Source organism: Vespula vulgaris, chromosome 8 (genome assembly GCF_905475345.1).
Source record: "Vespula vulgaris chromosome 8, iyVesVulg1.1, whole genome shotgun sequence".
Classification (NCBI taxonomy): Eukaryota; Metazoa; Arthropoda; class Insecta; order Hymenoptera; family Vespidae; genus Vespula; species Vespula vulgaris.
The window spans coordinates 3821391-3833493 of NC_066593.1; the positions used below are offsets into that span (position 1 = coordinate 3821391).

General features: G+C 30.3%; 1 protein-coding gene across 12 annotated transcripts in view; it reads left to right on the forward strand.

Annotated features, from left to right (window-relative positions):
• The window catches only part of LOC127065764 (solute carrier family 12 member 4), a 128447-nt gene that overhangs the window by 105733 nt on the left and 10611 nt on the right, over nt 1-12103 (forward strand). For all 12 annotated transcript variants that reach the window (XM_050998565.1, XM_050998575.1, XM_050998566.1 and 9 more), the window contains 6 exons: nt 4553-4650; nt 10382-10645; nt 10986-11171; nt 11297-11532; nt 11634-11833; nt 11922-12083. In XM_050998565.1, coding sequence (XP_050854522.1) covers nt 4553-4650; nt 10382-10645; nt 10986-11171; nt 11297-11532; nt 11634-11833; nt 11922-12083 — 1146 coding nt within the window. The remainder of the gene's footprint in view (nt 1-4552; nt 4651-10381; nt 10646-10985; nt 11172-11296; nt 11533-11633; nt 11834-11921; nt 12084-12103) is intronic.

Consider the following 12103-nt stretch of genomic DNA (forward strand, 5'->3'; position numbering starts at 1 on the left):
AAGAGACGGAATCCTTTATTAAAGAATCGTTAGAGAGAAAGAAATAAAGAATTTCGTGATCTATATAGTAATTAGTGAGATCCATAATATCAGACTAATCGAAAGGAACTCGACAAAGTGGTAATCTCGTCAAGGTCAAAGGGATGAAAATTTACGAACAAATACAGCGAAAGAGTCTTGACGATAATTAAAGTCAATTTAAAGTACCTTTATACAATATAAAGACACCGCTTTTAATTTAAAGTCGGTTTAAAAATAATAATAAAAAGTCTTTTCTTAAATTGACTACTTTTAAGATCGATTAACACTAATTGATAATGTGTTTGTGTGTGAGATCTTTGATTCACTCTCGAGAGATCGTTTTGAGAAATAATTATCGTCGATAGTTAAACTTGTTAGATAATCAAACGTGTTAGATAAGAATGATTAACGTATACGTGAAATGAATAATTGTTTTTCTTGATATTATTTAATAGCAAAGTTGAGAAAAGAAAATTTAATGATTCGTTAAAAAAATATATATATATAATTAAATACACAATAAAATAAAGAAAATTATAAATGACAAGGCTACAATCGCAAGTACAAAATATCTTTGATATTACACAATTGTCGATAGAATTTTTTTTAACGTTTCGTTCAGAAGGATAATTATTCTAAAGATTCTCGATTTTTTTTATAAAGTTTCTTAACTTTCTTGTCTTCGTTATATCACTCGATGAAATTAAAAACGTCGAATCAATCAATTATTCATATCTAATGTATTACTTTATTATATTTTTTCGGATAATAATCTGAGATTGAAAGAAAAAAGAATAATAAAAAAAAAGAAGAAGAAGAAACAAGAGGAAAAAAGAAATCGAAATTTAAGTTCGAATTTTCCTCTTCCTCCTTCTAAATCGCGAAAATTATGCGCGCACATCGGTGCAGCAAAACGATTTAATCTGAAAGCATCTTATACTTTATACATATGTATATCTATGTACACATACACATATACATATATATATATATATATATATATATATATATATATACACATACTTATATGTACCAAATTTCCACTCCACAGAGTTCACCTCGATCGTCGTGAGCTAGCTGCATGCTAATCGCTTTAATCGTCCTCCCTAATTCCATCGCTCTGCGCATATTCATTCCCGTATATCTAACGTTTTCCACGTTAAAGGCACGTAGTCGATTCCGATCGATTACAAATGCCACTTTCGAAAACTTTCATAAGTTATTTACACTTATCTAAATAATAATTAGTTTCTGTTTTTCTTTAACAAGCTACTTCTAAATCTTTCAAGTCTTGCTCGTTCGTTTCATCGAGTCCCATAATAACTCTTCGTCCAATTAACGATCATAAAGCAAAAATGAAAGGTATTCGATCGTGATTGTTCGTTGATTGGTGGTACCAATGATGGCGGTGGCAGCCATCTTGGAACTTTCTACAAGAAGAACGAACGTCGAGGACGATTTATCAGGATTAATGGCGACCTAATAAGCGATCGACGTTAAATTACGGATGGAATTATCCTTCGTCGGCATAGAAAAAAAAAAACCGAAGAAAAAGAAGAAGAAGAAAAAAGTAAAGAAAAAGAAGAGAGTGATAGGCGAACGAGCGAAGGAATACGGAAGTCGATGGATAAAAGCCATTCCATGTGATTCAATGGAAATTTTTCATAGTCTACCTATCGTTCACGAATTTGTCAGCTTTCTGATCTTTATTGATAGTCAGGGATAGTGAATCGAAAAGGATAGTGATCTAAATTGTGAAAAAAATAAAAAATCGTCAAATTGAAGATCTTGTAGATAAAACTTAGGAATATGTTAGAAATAATCGTAATATATAAAGAGATTTATCGTTACGATAATCTTTGTTCTGTATGTCATTTGTATTTGTTTTTAAAGATTTTCGAAATTTCATACAAGATGGCGTCGCGCGATATTTCGTCTGAAGGAACATTTCTATTTCGTTTGCAAAGATTTCGAATGATTTTATCTTTCTTAAGGAAAAATGAAGAGGGAGAAAAAGAGAAAGAAAAGATGGAAGGGACAGGCAGGATTAAATAAATAAAAATTTAATTGTAAGTGAAGTGAGTGTTAAACGTTTGCGAGAAGAGAAAGGAAAAAAAAAAGAAAAAGAGAACGAAGAGGACGAAGAGAAAAAAGAAGACCTGTCACGTATTGTAAATCCACGAAGAAATTGCCAATCGACTTTGACGGTGTCGTTGGACGAGTACGTTCGAATGGTTCTATGGATTTTGTTCGTCGTGTCTACGACGTACCAACGTCGGTTGAGCTTGATTACGATTGACGTAAGCGATAAACCGAGTTTCTCTTTCGTGTCTCTAAGAATGGAAGCAGGAAAAAGAGAGAAAAAGAGAGAAAGGAAGAGAAGGAAAGAGAAGACATAAATATAAACATGGATTTATATCCTACTCGACACCCAGACGTCCAACCTCTATAATAATAATTACGAGAACAACTGTACGATGAGTTATATCTGGTTGTATAAAAGAAGTTGTAAAATAGTCAAATATAAATGCTAATAAAAATGATAAAAATAGTAATAATAAGCGAAGTTATATTATATAAAGTAGGAAGATATGTGAAAAAGAAAGGAAAGAGAAGAAAAGGAATATAAAATCAGATTGTTATTCTATGCTGTTAAAGTTAATAATTGAAAATGATAAAAAAGGTATATGTTTTATTGTATAGAAATATTTAGAAATTTAGAATTAAATATAAACTCTTGGAGCAAATTGATAAAGTACGAAGAAACGTTGTGTTGGGGGAATAGAAAGAGAAAGAATAGAGATAGAGACCATAAACCGAGATTTCCTCTCGTGTCTCCAGGAAAGGAAGAAGGAAAAACAGAGAGAGAGAGAGAGAGAGAGAGAAAAAGAAAGAGGAAAGGAAAGAAAAGACGTAAATATAAACATAAATTTATATCCTACTCGACACCCAAGTGACCAACTTCTATAAAATACCAATTACGAGAAGCAATTGCAAGATAAGTTATGTGTATAGAGAAAGAGTATGAAACATAAAAAATAATTTAGTTAGAATATTCATCATAAGAATGTTAATAAAAGTAATTATTACTAATTGAAAACAAATAAAAAAAAAAGAAGAAAACAAAAAACAAATTCTCGATGCAAACTAATAAATTAAAATATAGAAATAATAAAAATATATATATATATGTATCTATTAAAAATTTATTTATAATTTTTAAGTCATTTTAAATAAATTAAAATTTAAATGTATGTATATATATATATATATATATATATATATATATATAAATTAATACATAGAAATAATAATAATATTAAAATACACGTGCGATCATAATGAACGCGACAATATTTGAAAAAACATTTTAAAAACTTAGAATCAAGTGATTCGAGCAAATTGAAAAGAAAATTACGCGAAGGAACATTACGAAAGAGGAATATTATGAAAAAAGGAAAAAAGAAGGAAGATAGATGGAGACAGACAGAGATAGATAGATAAATAGATAGATAGATAGATAGATAGATAGATAGATAGATAGATAGATGGATAGATGGATGGATGGATAGATGGATGGATGGATGGGTAGATAGATAGATAAAAATAATCAAGCAGAACTTGGGTGTCCCAACTTTTCTCTGCTTTTGCTTTCAGTTGTTTGACGAGCACGAACACATTCCTGTCCGTCAAGAATGGACAAAGTGAAAATACCGTTGTCCAAAAAGAAGTAGAGTGGGTGGAAACAGGGGGTGGGCTGGGGATGGGGATTGAGGGGGGAAGGAAGTGCCGACGAAAGTTCCTTCCTTCGCGAAGTGACTAACGGCGATATGTGCCAGTTGGATAAACGCCAGATGTAGACCGGAAATTGTATCAAAAGTTATCCAACGACGACAGATCCCATTCTCCATCTTTCTTCTCTCTCTGTTTCTTTCTTTCTTTCTTTCTCTCTCTTTCTGTCTCTTGCGAATATTATAGATATCGTTATTATTAGCATATTTCATCCACTACTGTTCTTTTTTTTTTCTTTTCTTTTCTTTTTTTTTTTTTTTTTTTTAAATAAATCAATCTTAACAAAGACAAGATTTGCAAGCGTAATTTTCTTTTCTATCTTTTCTTTTCTTCTTCTATTTTTGCAATCTTCCACGTTGGGTCTTTCGACTTGGCACTCTGACAACGAAAACTTTTCTTTCTTCAAATTTTGCTTTTTAAAAACAATTATGAATAATAATAATAATTATGATGATGATGATGATGATGATGATGTTGATGTTGATGATGTTGAAAATAAAGATATCAAGTTATCTAATAAAAATTTTCTCCTCATCGATAATTCGTACGCGACGAAATAATTGATCAAACACGTAAAACCAATAAGCCCCGGTGTGTTTGGTCTTGATTTAGGTCTTGTGTTTATTAAAAATGAAAGACGAGGAAGAAGAGGAAAAAGGAGAAGAAAAAGATATAGTAGAGGAAAAAGTAGAAACGATTTCACGATAGGAGATGCTATTAAACGAATGTTTCTTTACAGGCGATGGAGGTGGCGTCGGAGGGGACGGCGACCCCATCGTGGGCGGCGTCAATTCTGAGAAAAAGTCGGGCTATGAAACGAATCTCTACCTGTATAGCGTAAGTTATAATAAAATATTTATGATTTTTCTTTGCGATATTATAAACATCGTCACCGAGATTCTATTATCTTTAATACTTATTAATTATTTATTCTTTTCGTGCGCGTGCGTATTTTTGTTTTTTTTTTTTTATTTATTTCGAATCGATTATTTCGAAATGATAGAATCTTTCAGCGTTTGGTTGGATTCTTCAGAAATTAAGATATCGAATTATTATTATCATTGTTATTAATTGAAGGAAACAAAATAAAAAGTAAACGGTTTGATTAACAATTGTGTACTTGATAAGAAACAATAAGATCGAGATTTGATTTATATTATTATCAAGTCAATAATTTCATTGTTGGTATTTAATTTAAGAGAAAAAATAATCGATTAAACGTTCAGTGTTTTTTTTTTTATTATTATTATTATTATTATTATTATTTGATCAGACAGATGAAATTGAGATTTCATTCGATTTATTATTAAATCGATAGAAATTTAACGGTTGATGTGAAAAAGGAAAAAGATAATAACTAATAGAACACTTTAATACTCTCGTACATGATTAGACTAATGATAAAGTTGAAATATTATTGATACAATTATTTGATATGTTATAAATTGATAGAAGCTAGATATTGTAAAGACTTAAATTAGTTATTGGTATTTAAATGAAAAAAGAAAGAAAAGTACTAGAAAATATATGAAATAAAAGCATTTCTGACGTAATCGCGAATTATACTGACATGTGCTCGAGATTACACGACGAATGGATTAGTGAAAAGAGGCTATACGAGATAGTCGGGTATATATATATATATATATACACACACACACATGTGTAAGAAAATATTTGTTATTTGGAACGCGCTTATTTTTACACTGTTAATTGGTGAAGAATACATCTCGTCAGACTTTTTTTACTCGTCGAAAGTCACCCTGTATTCGACCTCAATTCGTGAATATCCAATTATTCGCTTTGCTTTTTCTTCGATTTTAACGTAGAAAGAGACAGAGAGAGGAAGAGAGAGAGAGAGAAAGAGAGAGAGAGAGAAAGAGACGATCGAGATGTCGATAAGATCGACGACTTCGACTTTTCTTTCGACAGGATAGCAAAGCTTTATTTATTTTCTTTTTTCTTTAAGAGAGAAAGAGAGAGAAAAACTTTCCAAGTCTTTTTTCTTCTTTTTTTCTATCTTTTTTCCTTCAATACTCACACCCACATCCAACCCACCCCTTTTTGCTTTTTCCACGAGCAGCATCTGTCGCGTCGATAACTCGAACTCGGTTATCCGATAAAACTCGAGTTTTATAGTTTCTCTTCTCGAACAATACCACAAGTTTGTTCCGATAAACGTGATAATCGATGGAGAGAAAGAGACATTTTTATATATGTATGTATGTAGGTTTACGTCTAGATGTATATTATATAAATTCTAAAATGTTTGACAAAAAACTTCAGACAAAGTAAACGTCTAAATTTATTTTATTTTATTTGTCGACGATTGTACATTTTAGTTTCTTAATATAAACGTTCTCCTCCTATACACGAAGTTTTTTCGAAGAACGATACAGTTAAAAATTTCTTTTATTTTTCTTTTTCGCACAAAAAGTACATATATTATATTTTGATAATAATTTTCTTATCGGCCGATATAATATTGATATCTTTATTGATATCTCAATCACGAACCATTAAAAAACGAATTTTAACGATTTTGAAGATAAATGAAGAGATAAGATTAACTATTACATTATATGAGTGTGTATATATATATATATATATATATATATATATATATATAAATTCTAAACAGTTTGCCAAAAATCTTCATGAAAGTAAATATCTAACTCCATTTATTTTCGGTCTAACACTTTAGATTCTTAATTTAGACGTTCCTAAAAAATACATTTTCTTGAAACACATAGTTTTAATTTTCATTTTCATTTTAATGTTTTTTTATAACTTTTACTATTTTTTTTTTTTTTTTTTTTTTTTATACTCACGCACAAGAGTAGATGTATATTAATCCGACTAATTTTCTTATCAACGAATAAATACTGTAATACTGATATAAATATCGAACGATTAGAAAACTAATTTCAAAAATTTATATCAAGTGATTATTCACGAATCATTTGATTTTTCATCTTTTAACTATGTTCATCCTTTTCTTATCTTTTAACCTGTCCCTTTCGTCCTCACCGTTCACGATTATTCTCGCACTCGTAAATTTCATCGTAACGAACAACATACTCGCAAATACATATATATGTATAGTAATAGTAATAGTAATAGTAATAGTAATAGAAGTAGAAGTAGAAGTTAGTCAACGATAAGCTTACGAAATCCTTTAGAAGTATCTCGTTGAAATCGGTTGCCACAAAGCAGCGTGAGCAGATCATGGCTCATGGATAAGCTCGTCTAAAGAAATTAGAAAGACATGACACGCGAGAGTGGGATTAGAGATAAAGAAGAAAAGAAAGGAGAAGAATAGCTTAAGCTATCGTGATTTTCACGTTCTCGTTAAGAATTCTCGACGACGAACGAATCTATCCTCACCATTGCCGTTTTTTCTTTTCGTAATAAGAAAAACGAAGAAACAAAAAAAAAAGAAAAAAGAAACACGAATGAAAGAATATAAGTACAAGACGTAGAAAAGATTTTATTTTTATTGTTCGAGATGTATCTAGAAATAAATCATTATTATTATTATTATTAAAACGACTATAATTAATATCAACTTTAAAATAATTTCAAGATTTATATAATTATCTTTTAATTCTTTTCTTTCTTTTTCTCTGTATAAAAATTATATCACACATGTTTCATAACGTAATCTTTAAATAGAATAATTTTACATATCATATCAATGAAATTATATTAATAAAATTATCGTTTATAGATACGTTAAGATATTTCAAAATGATAGAATTTATATCAGATTGTGTATTCAATGTAATACTTAGAATATATTCCGAACGAAGAATGGTTTATCTTTTAAAATAGTATTAAAATAGTATGAGACACGTACTTAGTTATTTACTTACTTATATAATACGAGACATGTTCACACGTAAGATCATCTTAGAGATTAGGACTCTCTTGTTAGATCGCCTCATGGTCGTCTCCAAAATAATATCCTCCGCAAAAATGGCCAACCTTATTTACGCCAAACGAGCCGTTCGATCGGGCAATGAAGCGAACGTTGCAAAAATTAAAGTCAAGGCGAAGATTTTCACGAACGAAGCGAACATTCGGTTACAATGACGTCAATACTTGACAGAAGGTACTCAATACGTCGTCTTAATGAGTTGGCTAGCCTTTTTATAAAAGAATATATATATATATATATATATGAATAGATAATATATAGACAATATTACTGAAACGAAAAATATGAAGCTTTGCAAGTTATATAAAAAAAAAAAAAAGAAAAATTTACATGGCTATCATTAGAAATAAAATATATCTAAAATACCTATATTAATTTTTCAATGTGGAAAACAACGAATATTCAATGAAAAGTTTTAATTATTATAATTATCTAATATCGAATAAAAGTAATGTAATTTAATTGACCTATATTCTCATTTCGTGTAATAGCATTTGATATAAAATTTTTATCATATAATGATTTTCATTGTTAATAAGAACAAATACGTAAAAAGATTAATCGGTTCGAGTTATAGCAAAATCTCTCTATGACATTCGATTCGAAGACGATAAGCAATTTTTTTCCTTTTTTTTTCATTAATAATTATCAATTTTCTTCGATATTTTACAAGCATAAACGCATTATTCCGTTGGTTGAACGTATCGAGCTATCAAGAACCCTTTCGATGCATATATGTAGATATAAGGGCCGGTTTATTAGGTGGTACATCGTGCATAAACGTTTCTTATTCTCTCCCCTTGATGTCATTATACGTAATGCAAGCTTTCAAAGTAACCAAACGAGGGTTAAATGGTCTCTCGAGAGACATCGTCCATCTTTTCTTCTGTCCATTTTCCTTTGACTGTCAATGATCGAAGAAGAACTTTATCGTTCCCGATAAGCAAGTACCAACGAATATAGTCTCACGGATATCTGATACGCGAATAACACTTCAAATACTTAATTATTACGATTCAATTCAAAAGAAATCATTCAAAGAATTTGACATCGTCGAATATAATCGTCATCCATGTTAAAAAGTTGAAACCAACAAGTTTTTTCCAATCCTGTTTTATAAATTATTCTAATTGATTTTGTAAATATTATATCCCTAAATTCAAGACATTTTATATTTTCCTTTTTTTTTGTAATATGCTTTATTATTTCAATAGTATGTTAAAAAATTAATCCATTTCAAAGACAATACATGTAGATAGGTGTGTGATTTGTCGATTTATCTCTCTCTCTTTCTCCTTCTCTTTTGTATTAATTGATAATACTATAATAAAATCTACACATATGTTTTACGATATAGGTATGTTACGAAAAAATTTTTTTCATTTACAATAATCTTAACAATCTATCTACGGTAATCTTAATACATTTGTTTTTTTTTTTTTTTATACGTCCTATCTACTGAAACTGAATATTTATGATTAAAATTTCTTTCACCTTTTTCCTTATACCACCTATCCGATAATCCTAATCGAAATTTTTTAAAATTCTCCGCAAATGCTTCCTACTTCGTTTGATAGCAAGGACAATGAGTTTAACCGGCCAAATTTCTCTCGTCAATAAATTTCAACCACTTTACCGCTCAGCGTTCATCGCGTTCACTGAAAAGGGTTGCTGCTCGTCGCAGCGTGAACTCCCCTGTCGATCCGATTTACTTCACCGAGCATTTTCCGGCCGATGCACCGACGCGAAACCCGAGAGAATCTTAAGCGCGAGATGCTTATATATATATATATATTTTTTTTCTTTTGTTTTTGTGTTAGGAATAGAAGACAGTAAAAAAATCGGCAAAAAACGCTTCAACGTTGTTATCATCAACTTGATAGCATACCACCCTCATCCACTGTACCTGTAAAACATGTAAAAAAATGTTATCTCTAAAAAAAAAAAAAGAAACAGAAAGACCTACTAACGATAGGATATATTATCAAGTACACATAATTCATAAATTTAATTCGAAAATCGATGAATTGTATTGTTCGTTTCCAAAAAAAAAGAAGAAAAAAAAATTTATCATCAGGAATTCTCTATTCGCTGTTAAATAAATGAATTAATGCTTGTCGGATTTAAAATTGAAAAGAAAAAAAGTAAAAAGAAATGGAAACAAAGTGAGTTTACTCGTCTGTTATATTTTTTATTAACGAATCGAAAATAAATTTTGCATAAATCGATATACCCATCTGTAATAATATTCATAACGTTTTATATAGATATTGTATCGAAGATAAAAAATAAAAAATATATATATAGATATATGGTTATAATATCGTATTTAAATTCAAAAACATTAATTAGAAATTATGATTTTCATCGTTTAAATGTTACAAAGGCAAATTACATCGTGGCATTTAATTTAAAAAAGTTAAAAATAATTAACACGGAGCGTATCTATGTTTTAACATTTTAATTATTGTATTTCATTTTGTAATCTTTTTTTTTTTTTCTTTTACATTTATCGTAAACTCGACGTATAGTTAGTAGTTTTAAAATATAATAGTTTTGAAATAATACGTGCTAATGAACGACGAGTTTTGATTTATACAAAATTTCGCATCTATTCTGATCACATAGGAGGAGATGGAAGATCGACCTCGGATATCAACGTTGCTCAGCAGTTTGGCAAATTACAGCAATACGATTCCAGCTGCGACCGATATTGACAGCAAACCAGCACCAGCTGCAGGTGGTGGGGCTCGTATGGGCACCCTCATAGGCGTTTTCCTTCCCTGTATACAAAATATATTCGGTGTCATTCTTTTTATTCGTTTAACGTGGGTCGTCGGTACAGCCGGTGCAATCCAATGCTTCTTCATCGTTTTATGCTGTTGTTGCGTCGTAAGTTAACCAAATAATTTTTCAATAATTATTCTTATTTAAAGTAACTTTTCATTAATATGAAAAAAGAAAAAGAAAAGAAAGAATTGTCATCCCATAGAAAATCGCGATAGTTGTGAAAATGATTAGATATGAACGAGAAAGAAATGAGTTATTTCGATTAATAATAATTATCGGCTCACCCTATATAATTTATAATTTATGATACTATTCACTTTATACATAAATACAGATATATATATATAAATGTATGTATTTGTACGTGTATAATTTATCGATATATGATGTATTAAACGTCGACAATTACTTTCGCGTTAATAGAAATTATGTTTAAACTTAGACGATGCTAACGGCGATTAGTATGAGCGCAATTGCAACGAACGGTGTGGTACCGGCCGGTGGATCATACTTCATGATATCAAGAAGTTTAGGTCCAGAGTTTGGTGGTGCCGTTGGCATGTTATTTTACACTGGTACCACATTAGCAGCAGCTATGTATATCATCGGAGCTGTCGAAATTGTTTTGGTAATAAATTCAATTTTTGTTAATTTCGATGTTATTGTTGAAAAACGAATGATAAAAAAAAATCATACACACACATTATATATATATATTTTTTTCTCTTTTTTCTATCCTCCGCAATACATCAGACGTACATGGCTCCGAGTATGAGCATATTTGGAGACTTCACACAGGATCCAAATATAATGTACAATAATTTTCGAGTTTATGGTACATGTTTGCTCTTGGTGATGGGTACGATAGTGTTCGTCGGTGTAAAATTCGTAAACAAATTTGCCACGGTTGCCTTGGCATGTGTTATCCTCTCTATCATTGCTGTCTACGTTGGATTGTTCGTGAATTTCAACGGAAACGATTCCTTAAAGTTCGTATTTCCTTTTATACCAATCGAATATAGTAATAATAACAATAGTAGATAATAGATAGAATTTAATTAATAATATCATTATTTATTCGATCGTTTAGAATGTGTATACTTGGGAAGAGATTATTGAAAGATCTCGATGTATTGACCCAATGCAACAAGAATCCAGGTGGCCATCTTTACAACGTATATTGCCATAACGTTACCAATACTACTACTACCAAATGCGATCCATATTATTTGGAAAGTAATGTTACCATCATAAATGGTATTCGCGGATTGGCCAGTGGTGTATTCCTAGGTAAGTAAGATCATGTATTTATCTAGAGATAGTTAACTTATCTATAAAAGGGAACGCGTAAGGAAAAATTTAAATCGTCACGACGTAGAAAACATATGGGACAGTTTCCAAGAGGATGGTCAGCTGATCGCTTTTGGTAATAATCCTAAGGACATAGACAACATGGCTGGGAAAAGTTACAATCAAATAACGGTTGATCTCACGACGTCATTTACCATTCTCATCGGTATATTCTTCCCATCGGTGACGGGTAAGTATATGGAATAGTTT